Genomic DNA, 19,816 nt, shown 5'->3' with positions numbered 1-19,816 from the left:
AAGAGCCTCTCCGGCTGGCACAAACCAACACTGGAACCACAGCCAGTGCCATAAGAGAGCAGAGATCACAAGCAAACAGTGAGAAACTGCAAAGCAGCATAAAGCCATATTCCAAGGCCATTGCCCACAACACAATGAAAGAGAGTCCTCTGGCATAGAGCTAAGCAGGCAGGCTATAACCAGCAAGGATGGGTTTATGCAGTCTCCTGATACCATTTCAGCAGTATCTCACAGCAGCTCTGGGAACAGAGGTCAGTTTCCTGGTTTTCAGTTGGTAATGGTTTTCCTGTAGGAGATGCAAACAGCTCAAGAACCAAACCAGTTGTTAAGAAATGCAGAACAGGTAAAAAAATCCCTTGTTGGGCTGACCAACCCCAGAGCCACACATTCAGTTAACCAAGTTCTCTAGAAAGAATCTGTAATCAAAAGGAAGAAAAACATTATCCGTAAATCTATCCAGCAACTGAATATCCCCTTCAAATGTCTGTTGTCATGTTTATTCACAGCATCTGGAGGATCAAAGCTCTGGTCAAAGCCTGTCATGAATCCCCATGCTGCCACAGAATTTAGTACTAATCCCTGGTGCTTCACTGCTAAATAAGGAAAGAAAAATAAACAAACAAGAAAATCAAGCAAAGGCCAGGCAAGTGGTATAAATAGATATACGAAGGCCAAATTATTAGGTTAGAGATGCTATCAAAAAATTTAAAGCAAAAGTCTTTCAGCCTCCTTTAGCTTTGTGTGCAAAGCAGTACCACATAGCTCCTATGCAAAGTAAAGAGTGAGCATATTTCACATACACAGGAATACTGCAGGCAGGACAAAAAGCCAAGCATGGAATGTCACTCAGGACAAGATCGAGCAGCAGGGGAGAAAGCAGCAAACCCCACAACAATCCACCAGAAGTAGGTCGACTTCCCTTACTTCCTCACCACACATGCATATTTCATGACACTGCATACAATGAAGACAATTTTATGTTTTAACACACCAAATCTGAACATTCAAAATCAATGCAGCTGCTCACACAGGGGAAAAAAAGCTCTTCTAAAGCAGCAGATTTATAATTGAGTCTGTCTGCACAGCCATGCAGAGTGAAAAAACTAGGTCAAATCTTTTGCTAGTCAACCTCACTGCCATTCCTCCCCAGCCCTCCTCCCCCTTTAGATTTCAGCAGTTATTGAAGGAATCAATTAACAGGCCTGTCATGCAGGTCTCAAATTGCTTCTGCCTGGTACATATCAGGAGGGGTCATCTGTGCAACTACAGATGGAAGGGGGGGAAATTAAATCATTATAGTCTTTCCTATTCACAAATCCTAATCCTAGAGCACATGTACTCAATGCTACTAGAGTCCATTAGCAATAAAATAAATGATGCATGTCAGAAAATAGATGTAGAAGGAAAGGGGCAAGAGACAGACAAATATAGGCTAGAAAGAAGCAAAAATAAAGGAATTGCTGTGCTTTCACTTTTGCTGTGCTTGCAGCAAAACCATAATAGCATCTGCTGCTTTTAATGATATCTTGCTAGTATATTTTGTACAGCTTCCTGGTGAACAGTTTTAGAAATCTCATAAATACCTCCATTTTGACACCAGATTTCAAAGAGAAACTATAATACTAAGTTTATATCTACTTATCACCCTCTGTATGTTTAAACAGTTCTTGTCTGGAAAAAAGGACTCACACACTGGAATTCACATATTCACTGTCACAAAGGCATTAAGTGGGTTTTTAAATCTTTACAAAATGTAGGGACTAAGTCAGTCCAATTGCAGCTTACTCATTTTTTACTCATTTCTCTCCTTCTGTTGCAGAGACAGAAGGGACTCTATTTCATTATCATAAAAAAAAAGCCATTTTGTATCAGGCAGATACTAAAACAAATCACTCTTGAACCCTATTTCCACCAGATGCAATATGCTACCGGACAAGTTTGTGCAAGAAGGTGAAGAAATCAACTTCCTGACTTACTGCAATGATGGCCAACCTAACAGGTTTGGCAAGCCTCATACCACAGCCTTCGTATGGTTGAATGCCACAAGGCCACAGGAGCGCTGACTGACAGTTGAAGGCTAGGGTGGACCAGTCCCAACTCTTAGTAGCAAGCACCTCCTCTAACCATGTGGTGACAGCAGCCTTGTGTGCTGCTGCTGTTGCTGCCTTCCATGTGAGGAGGACTGGGACAGCAGCCAAGGGACTGCAGGGGTGGGAAAGCAGGTGCTGGGGGCAGAGGGGAGGGTGCTGCTGTTAGGCAGGAGTGCCTCATTCATTTGCTTTGGTGGAAAAGAATGACCATTGTGGAAAGCAACACGTGCAGGTCCGGCTAGCAAAATTCACAGCCAGTCTTGAGCCCTTTTAGTTCAAATCAATGGAAATCATCATCATTGCACTTCCACACAGGTGCTATGCAGAGTTTCTACTGTGCTGCTAAAGCCATTCTCTGTCACCAGCAAACCCATGACTATCACAGACCACCCAGAAAAGCCATTTGGAACACAGTATACAGCCGAGGAGCAGACTACACAGACTGCATCCTAAATTCCAGAATGTGCACAGGGAGCCTTTGTCTCTGATATTTTTTTCACTTTTACCATTCCTGCCTTTGGCTAAATGCCTTTGAAGCTAAGGCTATGCTACACATAACTCATCTAAACCAGCCCCATTTAGCCTTTGTTTCTGAGTAGTATCTTATCTATAGCAGTTACAGCTGAACTTTCATTGTCTTGAATAATTTTTCACCCTGAACTCAGCAAGCCATAAACAATTACAGCCTCAGTACCTTAGATAAGCAACTATGGAAATCCTGAGGAAAACTTTTGGGCTGATTGGTTCATGTTTGTTTCATCAGGTTTTTTGACAGTGACTCAAACTAATGTTTTATACAATTTACAATAGCTCTCAAGAACATTCAAACTACTTAAAGAAAGCTAATTTTTCCAGTTGTTTAAATTCCTTGTGTTAGATCATTAATGTATCTTGTGACTGATACCTAATGACAAACTTAACAAAAGATCTCCTTTATGAAATAGATGTTTCTCAATAAGGAAATAAAGTTTGCAGATTTTTTTTCCCTAAGCCTCAGTTATTGGGAAAATATCTGTGAGTTTTTCAGAGAACAGCTCCAGTCCTTTATTGGGTTCTTGCCATGATGAACATCTGCTCAGTCTATAAATTAATTGCTGAAAACATCTTGTGCTTCTAGATGATCCAGGCAATCATAACTGTTCTGGGTTACTAGAGAACATTACCATTTTTCTCACACACACAGAGGCACACATCTCCCCTTACAGAACACCACAAAACACAAACAATTCTTTGGCATTATTCTTAATGTCATAAAAGAAACTTTGCATGCTAACCAAGTCATAGGAGTAGCACACTGTTAGGTTGCCCAGATGATTTAAGCAGTACTTTTGTACTGTGATAGCTTAAGAACATGAAGGATGCCTTGTCTAGCTGATTGGAAATGTTCTTTATCTCAAGATCAAGAATCCTTTTATCAGTCCTGGTTTGCCAACAGCAGAGTTTGTCAGGCAGTTGCAATGGGCAAAGCAAAGTCCACTTTAGACAACTAATAACAGTAATATTTCTCTTTCTCACAAAAGGCCCACCAAACTCAAATTTCACCTACTTGCTCCGTGCTCAAGGTCTCCCATTATTCTTGGCTATATTGAGGTTTGTCACCTCAGCTGTAACTCCTCTGTTCTTGGAACTTTTAGCTCACCAATCAGAAATTGTCTCATTTTAATACTATTTTTAACCTCTACAGATGCAAATCACTTTCCCCAATGACACTTTACATGAATCTCCTTTATTTCCTTTCAGCTACCTTTCAGATCACTTCCTGGTCTCACTGACCATCCAGGGTTCTGCTGAATGACAAGGATCCAATCTACCACTAAGATCTCCCAGAAATAACAGTACCTACATTTTCCAACCAAACCTGGAAAGCTATTAATCGACTTATTTTGGAAAGAGAAGAAAGGGTGCTGTCCCTCCCAAATAACAGATTTCTAGATGTCACCAGAAAAGCTAAATATATACCAGTCCATAATCATTTTGACCCAGCATCTCTTAGTTGTCATCTGTCTTCATTAATGATTTTGCAAGGTGGGTGAGGTGCCTGGGCATGCTACACCTTTCCACGTGGGACCAGACTGCAATGATACAAACACAATGGCTTTCTTACTGCCAAAAAAAAAAAAAGAAGAAAAAAAGAAAAAAATGAAAAAAAGAAAAAAGAAAAAAGAAAAAAGAAAAAAAAAAGACGAGAAAAAAGAAAAAAAAAGAAAAAGAAGAAAGAAAAAAAGAAAAAAGAAAAAAGAAAAAAGAAAAAAAGGAAAAAAGGAAAAATTTGAATTCTTCTGAAGAATTTTCAGGTCTCTTTCATTAACAACTTGAGGAAGACAAGACATACATACATTAAGCCTCTTCCTTCCTAGGATATAAGTGTTCTCATATACCTCTGAATTTAGAAGTGTATCTGAAGGGAATAGTTGCAAACAGATTGTTTCTGGTGACACAAACAAACAGGCATGCCTGGTTACACCACATTCCACCCAGGTGCACAGACTTACATCACAGTCATGTTTTCCTCACATACAATGCATCTTTAGTCCCACTCCCCTCTCCCACACTCCAGAAGACACCTGTGTGCTCCTTTCAGTTCTACTTCTCTGCCCCATTTCTACCTCTGGTTCTCAACCTCTTTCATTAACGATTTTTACCTAGCAAGTACAGGAAGAGTTTGGTGAGTAATTAGTTCTCTAAACTTTAAATTCCAAGTAAGCAACAGAAGTGTCAAGATATTGAAGAGCAGCAGATTGTCACACCACAAGTCATGTGGCTGCTGCACTGCATCTCCACAAAAATTATCTACATTACTCACACTCATGAGGGGGTTGACTTGTCGTGATCTGTCATCTGAGATGCAAATATTTATTGATGGCACAGAAACCTTCTGCTTTTGTAACTCATTTTTTAATGCTGTTAAGAGGCTTTGGAATGCCAAATTCACTCAGCTTGTTCTGCAGTAGGAACCTAAGAACTTTGATTTTATCACTATTTTGTTTATACCATAAATACTCTAGCTGCAGAAGAATGATCTAAACCTAGAACTACAAACTCAGAGCTGAAGCACACTCCACTAGAGCGCTACTGTCATAAATAAACCGTAAGAGTATAAAGTCCTTCATTAAAATTACAACAATTACAAGAGAATAACTTAGTAAGTATTTTTTCATTTGTGTCCTAGATAACATTCAGGTGTGCAAAAGCATTATTACAATCCATATTTTTAGGGAGTTACAAAACTTATTTCTTTCTAGCCAAATAAAGAGGACACATCCCTTTGGTATAGAGCACTGCCACACACAGGTCTTCACGCAAAGCATTATCTCATGCTTAATGTAGAGCAGCATCAGCATTTATTTCTGCTGGTTTTTCACTTTTACACAGCCTTATTAGACACAGGCAGTGATGCAACCATCATGTTGTTGAGACCTTTTTCAACTGTTCATATGCATTAAGTTCCCTTTATAGACCTGCATCAGAAAACAACCCTTCCAAACAGGCAAATAATCAACTCCACTATTACTACTGAGATCAGGAGCCTCACTCTTTAAATGTCAACAGAAAAACCAGACCAACATACTTTTCATTACCCTCCCACAGGCCAGATTTGTGGAGGGTCAGAAGGACGAAAGGCTCACTCCTGTGATTAAGTTTTCTGGTTGGTAACCACTCTTCTGCAGGCAAAGCTGAGAGGGAATATTTGCCAAGCCTTCAATTGAAGAAAGCTCAGTGAATGGAAGCTGGAAGAAAACACAGGGTGGATCCAATGAATGCATTGTTCATTATGCAAGTGTACTCATTCAGAGGCCTCTTTATGTCATTCAGGATAAACAAATACCTGCAGCAGGACCAGGCAAGGCAAAAAAAGCCTTGTTGTGAAGCAGAGGGGCAGACTTATTGAGACAGTCATGGAGGTCATCATTACAACCTATTTTAATATCAACATGTGCACACACCCCGTTGTACTTTCTAAATCACAAAATCATCATATGTGGAACAAACATCATGATCATAAGGATGACACTTTTCTTTTTCTGTTTGTACTCAGAGCTCCTAATAGCTGCTAAAATTATTACTCTGGCAGTGACTACATTTTACATAGAACACCTGGGATTACATTAAACTACCTGTCACACGGACTGACAGCAATGCAGTTGCAGCACACTGCCTGCTAGGGCAACACCTGAATACTGCTTCCAGACCACCCTACACCACATGTAGACAGGAGCTACAACCACTACACAGATGTTTCAAAACTTCTTCTCCACCATAAAGCAGCTTTGTGCAAGAGCAGAACTGAGGCAGGACACAGAAAAGCTGTCCACAAGGTGTGTACCAGCAGGCAGTCACCGAGCAGCAGGCTCAGTCTTCAGTCACTGTTAGAGCTGTTCTTGTTAAAGGGATTGAGGGAAGGAGTAGCAAGGCTAGCATGTGGTCCCTTTCACTGCTCCATCACCCTAAAGAATGCAGGAGCACGTCTTACTCTGAATAAAAGATCAAGTCATTCCAGTTGACATGAAATGTTAACAAACCTTCTATGTGTGAGGATTTTCAGATAAAATTAATACTTTTTGGCTAGACACATACTACTAGTCCTGAAAAAATGGAAGAGGGGGGAAAATTTGGCATCTAGTCAAGGAAAGAAAAATGCAATGCAAAAAAAAAAATTGTTAACCTATTATATATATGTATATATAGGTATAGAAATAGATTTGTTTCTGCTTCGTAATTACTCAAACAGCAACCGAATTACTAGATTAGATTACTATATTACTAAAATTCCATGGACACACATGACCATGCATAATGTCATAAAACTTCTGGTCTTTCACAGAAGTTGTATGCTGATAAAACACCAGAACTCAGCAAAAGCTGATTTCTAATTTATATTGGCAGAAGATCAGACTCAGGACATCTGAGTAAATAAATTATACACAAGTGTAATACAAATCCTCAAATCAGTAAAACCACCCTCAAAGACACTGTAATTTACACCTCCTGCAGACCTTACTGTTTGCAAATAACCCGATAAGACTGTGTGACAAAACTCTTTATGTATGTAATAGAGTTTCACAAAATTAATGCTCTTTTTACATTAAAATTCATCTAGGAAAACAAATGCTAATGTTGGAAGACCAGCAACTAGCCTGATGCATGGAATCCAGGATGTTTCATAGTAAACTCTATGAAGTCATTGGGATGGGAGCATGAAAACCCCTGACCCTTATTTTTTCAAGTATGACTTAGGATTTACTAGTCCATGTGCATCAGGCAGGCCTAAAGCTTTGCAAGAGATTCACAGGAGCCCCAGGTGAAGTTAATACAAGTCTGAAAAAGAAGACAAGATGCAAGTGGTAATATCTGAATTCTAAGGACTGTTTTTATATATGAAAATGAACTAATCTCGCTTTTTATTTAAAATTTCTACATGTGAACAAGAAGGTAAGATATTGGATACTAGTGCCTTGGCTCTTCATTCCAACAAGCCTTCCCCAAGACAGAAACCCACCAGCACAAATAAACAAAAAAGTCAAACAAAATCCATAATTTCACCTTCCCATTGTGATCAAAGTCTCAAGTCAGCCACGGGTATTCAAGGGAAGCAGAGGTCCTGTGCATATTGTACACAAAACTGGATATGGAGGACTGAAATTAAAGAATCACTTTATGGACCACATAGCTGGCAACATCCTTGCTTTGACAGATACGTCCTCTCTGTATATAGTTTCTCAATGTGCTGTGCTTCAGACTGAGAGCTGGAAGAGGATGGCAGATTATTTAGCAGATGTCATTTTCTTAGTCAATGCACTTGGGTTATTTTCAAACCATTTTAAAAAAATGTTTCCTGGCATAGATACAGGACTTTACAGAAAGAAAATGTGAAAGAAGCTATGGTTTCTTCCAGATAAGCACATGAAGAGTTTTGAGTTGAGGATGACCAACGCATTGTTTTTCCACTAAACTGAGAAAGATCCTTGAAAAAATTAGGATCAGCTTGAAACCCTTGAGAACCCTTAAAAATAAGTGTAAAAGCAGATCCTTCAAGGTAAATTTGAAGTTTTCTTTCCTTTGAGGCAACTTACTTAAGAGGTTTGTCATTAGTATTTAAACCTCTAAACCACTCTAGTGTTCAACCTGAATTATTTGAGAAACAAGGCAAAACACAAGGAATACTCATGTGATGGATACAAGCAGCTGAGCTCCCTTCAAACCTCGGAGGCAGCTCTCGATGGAAGAGTAAGCAAGATGAAGTAGTGTCCTATTTCTGCCAGCACACTCTTCATCTTGACAACTGAAGGCTAGAGATTCAAACTCCTGCCATGACTCTAACAAACCATCAGCCTATTTTCAAAAAAATCAACCTGTTAAGAGGCAATTTTACATGTTACCTGTTAAGGGGTAATTTTGTCCTCTGATAAAACACAAAACAAACAAACAGAAAAACACAATGAAACTTTCTGTGTATTATGCATTATACAAACCGGTTAACTCTGGTGAAGCATGTGTGATTCTGGAGGCTGGTAATGCTATAGAGATCTCATTTTTATCTCTACATCCTTGTCTTGTAACCAAACCCATTTATCAGTGTTGGCTGAAAGTCAGGACATCTGCTCCTGATGAAATTTTGACATTTCTAACTTTCCATTTCATTCCAAACTGGAAGAAAATCAAGTATTTTTCATGCTTCCTGTAAATGCCCTAGAAAATAACAATTCCAGATTAGTACACATGACAGTACCTCTAATTAGGAGGAAAGATACGTTTCTTGTGTCAAATATCAAACTGTTTAATTATTACCCCAAAAAAGTGACATTTAAAAATATCTCATTTTCTAGAGCAGTCAATATTTTACATCCACACCTTACAACTATTTTTTGATGTAAGGCTATTAAAAACAAAATAGAAAAAAGCACATTGCATCAGAGTGATATGATGCCACCGTGGCATATAACTTACTCTCTGTCACACACACACACAAATATATTTTCAACTATACATTTTATTACCAATATAAAGAATTAGTGAACGTGAGACTAAACACTGCCTTCTCTCTTTTTTTCCCCTAAGTCTGATTTACTCTTATTATCCTGAACACAAAAGGAATAAAAGCTTTTCCAGTAAGGCATGTGATTTCTGTTTTCTGTCATCTAGACACCTCTTTCCGTGAATTTTTTCAAACCCAAAATTATCTTAAAGATATTGCAGTCTTGAGAAGAAACAACTTAGGTGGAACAAAACTAAAATTATCCTCAAAATGGCCTGTTATAATCAAATTTTATGCTGTAGGAGACTCAAAGCATTGATCCTAGAAGGGGAACAGAATGCGTTTATTTCAAAGCAACTCAGACTTCATTCTGGGTACCCATAAGGTAATTCCTGTCTTAAGTAGAGGAGGGCCACATCTATTTCTCAATTTACATCCCATCTGCTCACACACCAGACTACAATAAAAATCAAAAGATCCATCCTACAGAAAATGGAAAATCCAGATGTCCATTCAATCAAATGTTACGTGCTCTGCCCTAATTTTTTTCTGTAAGCTTCCAGTAAACTTCAACTTAATCCTCTCCTATTCAGTTTTCCAACATGGTTTACAAACTTCATCCAGACATAGGTCTCAGGAGTGCCCTGGAGGCCTGCTGCACCTATGTCATTCTGTGAGGTTTATGATTTCACACAATCACCAAAGTTGGAAGACACCTCTGGAGATCACCAAGTCTGCTGGATGGTCAATCAGTGCAGGACAATGCCCATGTTCTCCAAGTACATCCACAACTGGAGACTCCACAGTCTCTCTGGGTAACCTGTCACAGTGTTTCACCATCATCCCAAGAAAAAGTTTGTTTGAACAGAATTTCCTGCATATCAATTACTTTTTGCCTCTTGTCCTTTCACTGTACATCACTAAGAAGAATCTGTGTCCACCAGCACACCAGGACTCCATCTACAGTTCAATTTGTCATCATCATAACAATGCAATCACTGTTAATTTAGTACAAGTGTTGTAACACTGGGAAATGTTTGGCACTGGAACTACTGAAATATTTTCAGGCTACTCTCTTATCATATCAGTTCTCACCCTCCTCTCATACTACTGTGTGGGAAAAATTGACAGATAAGAATCAACCACTCAATTACCACTCAATTATTGCTTCAATATATACACAACACGTTTCTGCTTGTGGTCTAACCACCTGCTTTTTGTTTTCTCAACAGTTTCTTTCCAACATGATGTCCATAACAGGAATTAATTATAGCCAACTGGACCTGATCATTTCATCCAGCAGCATGCTTTGGACAACCACAAATAGTGAAGTGGGAAAAGCTAATGGACAAAGGCAGAAAAGCTTTGAGAAAAGCTAAATGGACAAATGCAGAAAAGCTAATGGACAAATGCAGAAAAGCTTGTCAACAAGCACATATTCATGACCCACTCATTTCCTAGAACTTTGTTTTCAACAGAAACAACTGGTCTTGACAAAGCACTGGTCTCATCTGCTATAGCAGAGCTCAGGATATCTGCAGCCCTGATAGTCAGCTGATGAGAGACTGGAGCCCTCCAGCTCCCCAGCTGCACAGATCTCCTCCTAGTTGAGAAGTGCTACCTGAGTGCACCCACCCCCCCAAAAACTTCAGAGCTCCCTTTCATTTAATGTAGATTTAATTTTTCTGCTTTGTCACACTGTAATGCCCACTGGTTTACACTAGCATTCCACACTTACACTGCCCACTTACAATGTTTCAGCAATTGCCATATCAAGGCTAATTTCTGCGCACCTGAAGGAACATACCTTGTTTGAGCAGTCCCCTAAAAAAAGCATAGCAAGCAGTCTATCTCTAACTATGGAGGCAACTGTGTCTCAGCAATACATACATCACACAGCCACAACAGACACCAAGGAAGAGCAAGCACAAGGGATATTACAACGCACCACTCTGATCTTCCTTTCACTTTACTTCTGTGATCAGGGACAGCTTTTGAGTAAGCTCTTTACTTTGAGCTACAGAGCACAGTCTTATTTCCAAATAAGCAACTCCCTGCCACTGCAGGAAAGCATCTCTCATTAGTCGAGGCAGTTTAGCTCGTTTGTACCATTTCAAGGTAGACAGTATTAGTACAAAAACAGTTTTCATAGTTTAAAGTTCTGTCAAACGTCTTAGGAAAGTATAAACTGAGAGTAGTCTTCGCTTCCACTGTCTTCTCAGTGAAAAGATAGGAGTCCCACAGACATTGTAAACACAAGTCCCAATGAAAAAATCAGGTATCTGAACTTTCTCAATGTCATCTAGAACTGAAATCAGTCAGGAACAGAGATGAAAAGGGAGTGAAGAGATCCCAATGCTGAAGTGAGGATTTCAGCATCATTTCTGTTAAGCCTTTTTCTCTTTCTGCTTGCGGAACTAAAAAGTACTAAGTTTACCTCAGAGGATGGCAAATGGGCAGTGAGTAGATTTGATGACACCACATGTTATGTTATTTCACTACTGATAAAAATAGAGCTACTAGCTTTTGCAAGTGATAAACACTACTGCGAGCACAAATACTCAAATAGCCTCAAGAATGTAAGATTTTATGCCAACGAACACATTCCAAGTTCTAACCTCTGTTTCTGCACCAATGTTCATTATGTCAGCTATTTATTTCTTTTAATATAATACTATAGGCTATCGACCTCATCCATACAAGAGAAACCAATACAGTGAAGATATAATTAAAAGGAAGCTTCTACTGCTCTTGCACTGTGAAAAAATACAAGTGATTTAGGCATTTTGCTTTAACTATCCTAGTATGACCTGTGAGCACAGAGAAGGCTTTTCATCACTTCAGACCAAACGTTAATGTGCATAATTTCTAATACTAAATATTTTTTAGGTTAGTGAACCTGAAAGATACTTCATTAATACAAGGTAGTCTGGAGATCCTTAGCATTTCATTCCTCCCTGTGCAAAACATAACTGGGACTAATAGCCAATATACATGACATGGTTAACTGGATGTTGCACTCCTTTACAATTCTTAAATTTTCTTAGCAATTGTACAATTAGCTTGAGAGTTAAAATTTGATTGTGCTACATCAGCAGTAGTTACATGAGGCTTTACAATTGCTCAGAAACATTGAAGCTTAACAACAGCAGAATTTGCTATTAAATGAGGTATTAACTACATAGGGGAAAAATACAGTTTACTTCTCTGTTTTATGGCACAGAAGTCGCAACTTTGTGTTACAGTTCCACCTGAAAACCATCTCTAAGATTTCAACTGACTGTGCTAAATACTCCAGTTCTCTCACCCTGCAGCTGCTCCAGGCTGCAGTTTGACTACTTCTGAATAACCAGAAAGGCGTCTCCAGAAACTGATGGACATCATATGGTGTAGAGAGTCTTCTGTAAGCACCATGTGCTAAAAACATTTCCTCCCAGAGGACAGAGGTTCTCAGCCCATCTGACTGTGAGAAACTGTGCTCGCCTTAAAGCAAGACACTAGTGATTCCTTCTGCTCCAAATAATCAGAGACCCACATATTTCATGATCAGAGACACTTCCTTTCCCTTGGCTGTCCCCCAAAATGTGTAAGTGCCCAGTGAGTGAAGGAAGTCACTCTGGGGGGAGACACAAAGCAATCCAGGTGTTCGACCAACAACTCCAAGGAACTGTTGATACACATCATATGCATCTGATTGTCCATCAGGTGTCAATCACAGTCTTAAGCATAAACTGGATATTATATAAGGTTACATCACTTACAAAAGCTGTATATATGCTGTAACTTCAACTTTCTTCTCAAAACTCCAAGACCATCTCGAGACAGGCACAGAAACACCACATGCTGATAAACTGTCAACCTACAGCATGAGATATTTAACAACTTGAGAAAAAAGAACAAACCTCCCCCCCAAAATATAGTCAAATAAACACTGTTCAGCTCAGGCATCAACCCTGTTGACAGGAACAGAGATAGATTTAAGGGAACAGCATATCCCAAATGTTAATTTACTAAATATTTTGTATGGACTAATAACACACTGGTCTGCAGATACGTAGAAAGGGGCAGCATACCAAAAGCTATTCTTTTTCCAAAAACTAATCCTTGGCAAATGCCTATTAATCAGTGACAGAGGCAGAAGTAGGGCAGCAGAAAGAGACACAACACAGGTAATTTGAATCCAATTGCGTGGTTGCAGGAATACAGGCAGGAACCAAATTGGAATTGCTACCAGTACCTGGAACCTGCTCTCAGACAAAACCCCACTAACCATGGCTCTGCCTCACTAGTTGGCTCCCAGCACCCACTAGTGACCTGTCACTGAAACCTTTCCATTGGCAGAGCTGTGGTTTAGCTGTCACACTTCTCTCACATGGATATTTTAGGGATCACTTTTAATAGCATTCTCTTCTGGAGCTCAGCACGCATTTCCCATTTAACTCCTAATTTTAAGAATGACACTAATGCACATCTGTAAATGGCCTTATACGAAGGACACTCAAATAGTGTGCATTTTATCCACTCCACCTTCTTTTAAAGGAACACTCTAAGCCTGTGTGTGAACACACAACTACATTACTCAGCACAGATGCGTACCAGCCAGCACTGGCAGGACCAGCGTGCGTGAGCACACACTGCACTGGTCTGAGCTGGTAAGAGACAGCCAAGATAGACAACAGCACTCCAGGTAAAACAATCCTTTTGTTGGGAAGTGTTAGTCTGCAAGTGTTAGGGGCTGAAGCTCAACCTTGCAACCCTAGGAAACAAAAACTGGTTATATAAAGAAAAAGATAAATGAGAGGAAATTTGTAACTTAAAGAAACATAGAGAAATTAATAGTACAATCAGCAAGATATAAACGCCTTTTAAAGCTATTTACTGGTAAAGATCTATTGTTACTTTTTAAAATGAAATTGATTTAAAGTTGAAAAGGAATAGTTTTTTAGTTATTTTATTTCCAGGGTCTGTCTTTTCATACAAGTTAGCAATTTCAATGTCCTATTCAATTTCAACATTTAGTAAATAGCAATCAAGCAAAAAGAAAAAGCCCTATATGTGAAATAAAGCCCTATCTTTTGAAAAAAAAAATATAAAAAATGTAAAGAAAGAACTGAGAAAGTTATTGTCAGAACACATGCATCCACTTGCAAATGAATTCCATACAAATGAATTCCACCTGAATGACCAGATTTTGCCTAACACACAGGGAAGTAAGCAAAAAAATCTATAAATATTACAGCCTAGAAAAAGGTTTTGACAGAAATAACCATCAGTGCCCCACCCAACCTCTCCAGATGAGGTTTTGGGCTGCTGGAAGTACAGGAAGTTGGTACACTCACTTCCAAAATTTGTATCCTGTCTAGCCTCTTTTTTGTTGTAAAAAAAACCACTGATACTAGATGTTCTAGGGAGTACAAAAATAAAATTTATATGTACACACTATACACCAGAAACACTCATAAGACCATATGTATTGTCATCTGAATGAATTTTTATAGTTAGCAAAAATATATATATATACATGCCCATAGTCATTGTATCATGTCACCCAGATCCACTAGGTATTCTATTCTACTGTGTCATACTAAATGAAAATCAGCTGAGGTAACCTTTGAGACTGAATTATCATTACAAAAGCAGTTTCAAATAAAAGCCATGAATTTCCATATGCTCAGCGTCTACAGTATCTTGACTGGAGTAATAGTAAAAAATAGCTCAAGTCAGTGCAGCTGGAGGGCTGTTGCTATATATAATCAAGCTATCTCTGACCTTATGAGCCATTCCATCAACTGCAGAATATCAGCATCACCTTTGAGAACTGCTCCCCATCAAGGCCAGATTACAGTATAAGCAGTATAAGCAGTTTGCTGATTCACCGAGTGATTTCATTAGATCTGAGCCTAAACTGCTGCTTACAAGACGAGGGAAATAAAATACAGTGCAACTACAGTGCAAAGATGAAGTATGAGTAACTTCAATAGATGAGCCAAGTGTAAAGAAAGCAGTAATATCAGACTACTTGACTCAGAAGATTGCTGGACCACATCAGAAATCTGTTTCGCCAGGAATCCTTTTGGAGGATTCAGTCAATTTCTGCCTGGAAAGAAGTCTCTAAAACAGAAGTGTTACCCTCTTGCTCTGTGTCCGACAAGCACACTGATTGCTGAGCGAATACAGTTTTTGTATAAGCACACACTCCTCACAGAGGACTGCTTAGGAGTTTAGGAAAGGATGCTGCTTCTGAGCAGTGAGGTCTAGCACAGAGGGAGAAGAGCCATGTTATCCCATAAACGAAAGAAGAACAATTGTATTTACCCAGAACAACAGGCGTTTATTTATCTTTTTTACGCCAATCAAAACTACAACACCCTGCTCTTAGTAAGACCACTTTCAATTCAGCTTTAAGCTGTGTTCCCCACACTAGAACTGGAAAGGATCCAGGGAGACAGGGACTTACTATTGAGCAGTTACATTACCTGAAAGCATTGTATAGTACAGGGGGTATCCTTAATTGTTACATGCCTTTAAAAAATTTGGTAAGACACACAAAATGGATACATACTCGGGGGAAATGTGTTCCCACATTACTCACTGCATTGCTAAACTTATGCCGTCTTCCAAATTACTAGGTAACACTATCTTTGTGCTTAGTTATTGTAATTTTCTAAAATGTACTTTGTGTTTAAAGAAAGATGAATGAGAAGGAAGGGGAAAAAGGAATGACAAGGAAGGGAAAAAAGGCTGTTAAAGTATTTTAACACCTCATCCATAACTATGATAACCTCAGCAGATTCATCCACTAAATCTCATGGCTATGAGATTTTACCTCAGACCAAATCTTATTTCAGGAGCATTTATCATCATCACATCCACTTGCTGAGGTGACTGAACATACCATTAATGTTCTAATCTACCTTTTCCATTCATTCAAGAGGGCTGGTCAGGGATAGCAGGACAAGGAAATCAGTAAAAAAAGCAACCCATTTGAAAGAAGAAAAAAAAATAAATTAAGAAGCGTCTAGCTTATTTTCTTGGCTTGATTAGCTGATTCATCAAACCAGTAACAAACAAAAACAGCAATCCTCCTAGGATTAACTCTGTAAATAATATATGTATATGTAAAGAACAAAATATCCAAATTCTATCATTTCAATTCCACTTGCAAATATGTACACACAAATACATATGTATACAGAATATAAACATAATGTCAACTTTCAGCATTGCAAGTTGCATCCCCCAAACATATAAAGAACTTTGTAAGCAAGGACATGTAAAGTCCAACTCCCCCAAACCATATTTCTTACTTTTGTGAGGATTCGTGAAGTTAGTAACCATTCCAATGAAGCAGAGGAATAAACCCTACTACTACAGCAGCCTAGTAGGCAGCTGCTATGAAGCAGTCTGAAAAGAATGGATATAAAACACATAATCAGATTCTTAACACCTTGTGTCTGCTAGCCTACCAGTGTACAGAATTACAAGAGCACCTGTATTAGAGTTAGGGTATCTTACAAAACAAGATAGAGAATACATTGATGTTACAAATACTACATTACAGTCATAGATCTAAAATAAATCTGCAAGTTTTTTAAAATGTGTTACAGAATCTATTTTTATTTCTTCTTTAGCTGCTATCATTGCAACTGCTAAACATCTGTAAGAGTATGTTGCAGGATGCACCACGCACACCAGTCCTCCACAACTTGAGTTTAAAAAAAACCCCATGTTTTAATACAGAGAAGAAAGAAACAAAAAAAATATCAGTTTTAAAGATATTCCTCTCTTCCCCCTTCTAAATCATGCACAATTTCAGACCTTTAATTGATGATGTGCATGAAGGATTTCTGTAGCTCCCAACAACCAAAGCACAGAAATCTGAAAAAACCAATTAACAGTAAGTAATAATAAAGCTTGATTGTCCCACCTTTCAAAGTCATACACAATTGCCCTGCTTTTATCAGTGGAAACAGGTCCAGTTGCTTTTTTCTCAGCCTGCTTTAATAAAATGATCGACATGAAAAATCACTTTGTATCATGCCATGTGGATTAATCCCACACAAAACAGCCTGATCCTATTCTCACAGGGGAGTTATGAAATTGATTTTAATTTTAAAAGGAAAAAACACATACCTACGTAATTGTTAATAAAACTTCTTTGGAAGTCTCTCACCTACAATCAGGTTAACAGAACACATTCCTAGATATAAATTTCAAAATCTGCCTAATGAATACAAGAGAATTTAAAAAATACTGGTATTCTCATCTATATGTATAACTAACACTTAAAAATACAATGCATTGCAAAATTAAACATTACTTTAAATGAATGAAGAAAAATAACCAGAGTAAATGGATACAAACTACTATATAATCAGAGTAGCTTCTACAATGCAAACAACAGCCACAACAGGATTAGCAGAAACATGAGTTAAACTTGAGGCTGAAACTATCTCTCTGACTAGCTGTTCATCCATCAAAACACAGTCCTGCTGTGATGCTTATTGCAGTTCAGATGACAAGAGATGCAATATCATGCACCTGCTTTCAACACTCAAAAGTACACATCATAGAGATTGCAAAAAAAATTATTTGACATAATCTAAATACTTGTAATTGTACTCATTACTCCACTTGTAACTATATTGCAGTATTTAACTCAATTGCTTCAATTAACTTTTCACAACCTCAGATTTTCAGGCAGATGACAGTTTTTGCTGCTCAGTAAATCTGTAAAGCAGCACAGAAGATAACAACAGCCTGTGACAGCTTATTTTTCAAAACAAATATGGTCCTCTCAACCAAGCTAGGAATACAGGCAAGTTCGAACCAGGGAGATGGAATGCTTAGGAAATTTGAAGCGGTGCCTGGCAGATAAGCTCTTTTATCATTTTTAAAGTATCTTTACAGCCCTCCTCTGGCATGTAGTAACTATTGGTCTTCCTTTATCTTCCTTGACTACTCTAATAGCATGCCTAAGAAAACAACACTGAAAACACGTAGGTGTTGGCATAAGGAATCGTTCTTTTGTTCTCTGCTGTTGAGGGAGCAGCACCTTTGTCAGGCGGCGCAGCAGCGTGCGCAAGGGAGCACCCACTCGGCTGCCTCCCAGTGACAGGCGGCCCCGGCTCAGCACCCGCTCGGGAACACTCACAGAGAACACAGTCCCTGCTGACCGATCGCCAGTCTGACGCCTTATGTCTAAGTACACATGTATACGTATTTATGTATTTGTGAAACGTGGTTTATGAATTCAGCAGCCTCGAAGAACGGTGAGTTTGGGTCAGAGATGAGCAGCGTCTGGCGCGTTTCATCACTGAGCTTCCACATTCCAACATCCCCAGGAGTGTTCCGACACTCGGCACCGCTCACCGCTACCATATGCGCTGGCCACGCACAGCTCAGCTCACCGAGCTCACCAAGAACTGCCCCTTCCCACCTGAGGCCCCGCGCTGAACAGCTGAACAGCCGCCGGCCCCCAGCTCCCGCCGCCGCTCCCGGCCGCGCAGCGGACCCAGCGCGGGCTTCGCTGTGGAGAGCGGCCCTGCGGCGGGGCGCGGGCAAACTCTCCTGCCGGGACCACGTCCCGCCGCGGCCTGTCACCACTCTTCTTGCGGGGCTTCCGTGAGGGGGGCGGAAAGGACCCCGCCGCAGCCCGTGGGTCGCGGACAGGCGCCCCGATCCGCACGGGTGCCGGAGGGCCCTTCTGCCCCTCCCGCCGCGGCCGGCGCAGGTGGCGGGAGGGCTGCGCCCATTCCCGGGCAGACCTCGCCTCCTAGCGCCCGCGCCGGGCCGCGCTGCAGGCAGCAGGAACGGCGCGCCGGCTGCCTCTCGAACCCCTCACCTTCCTGCATCGGGCCCGCTACGTGACCGACCGAGGGGGCAGGGATAACGCAAGGGCCCGGTGAGGCCGGCAGTGCAGCAGCAGGGGAGGAAGGCGCTGGGCTGACAAAGCTCCTCGGCTGCCCTTGGGCCCGCCCAGCCCAGCCAAGCCCGGGGCGGCGCGAGGGGCTCGGCGTTACCTTTCGAAGAGCAGCCGGATCATGAAGATGCAGAAGGCCAGGGGAAAGGCGAGGTAGAGGTCCTCCGCCTGAGGGAAGGCGGCTTCCTCCGTGCTCTGCAGGTCCGCCCAGGTGACGTTGTGCGGCAGCCAGAACCGCTCGTTCCAGAACCAGGCGAGGATCCCTGCCATCTTTGCTTTGTCTGCCGCGGCGCCCCTCGCTCCGCTCCGCCCGCGGCGAGGCGCGTGTGAGCGGCTGCCGGGAGAGAGGAGGATGGAGGCGTGTGTCAGCCCCGCAGCCGCGGATGATGCTGCCAAGCGCCGCCGTGCAGGTTCCCCGCCCGGCGGGGGCAGCGGCCGCCCCGCCTGTCACACGGCCGCGCCGGCACCCATTGGCTCCCGCCCGCGCCCGCCGCTGCTCGGGGCCCCGCCGGGCGGTCCGGAGCCGCCTTCCCCCGCCCCTTTCCTCTGCCGAAAGACCGCACCGAAGCCCGAAACCGAAGTGACCCGGCCCGAGCGAGAGGGACCCCGTCCCAGGGGCGCTCACCGCGGCCGAGGCTGCCGGCCGCAGCGCTGTACCCACCGGGGCAGCCTCCGCCTCAGCGCCGGCCCGGGGCTCCGCGCCGTGTCACCCACTCGCCCCCTCGCCGCCCAGCCGGGGTCCCGGGAAGCCTGGAAAGGCTGTGGCCCGGTAGGAGTAGACAGGTGGCAGCAGTGAAGAGCCCTCCATGAATTCTGCACAGCCGTGTGGGC

General features: G+C 41.3%; 1 protein-coding gene across 2 annotated transcripts in view; it reads right to left on the bottom strand.

The window, feature by feature from the left end:
• Nucleotides 1–19,403, bottom strand: part of CERS6 (ceramide synthase 6) — a 96,451-nt gene extending 77,048 nt beyond the window's left edge. For both annotated transcript variants that reach the window (XM_038142410.1, XM_038142411.1), the window contains exon 1: nucleotides 19,086–19,403. In XM_038142410.1, the coding sequence (XP_037998338.1) occupies nucleotides 19,086–19,255 (170 nt within the window). In that variant the 5' untranslated portion in view covers nucleotides 19,256–19,403. The remainder of the gene's footprint in view (nucleotides 1–19,085) is intronic.
• Nucleotides 19,404–19,816: the final 413 nt, after the last annotated feature.

Source organism: Motacilla alba, chromosome 7 (assembly GCF_015832195.1).
Source record: "Motacilla alba alba isolate MOTALB_02 chromosome 7, Motacilla_alba_V1.0_pri, whole genome shotgun sequence".
Classification (NCBI taxonomy): Eukaryota; Metazoa; Chordata; class Aves; order Passeriformes; family Motacillidae; genus Motacilla; species Motacilla alba.
The sequence above is the reverse complement of the archived record's forward strand: the minus strand, read 5'-3'. Positions and strand labels throughout refer to the sequence as shown.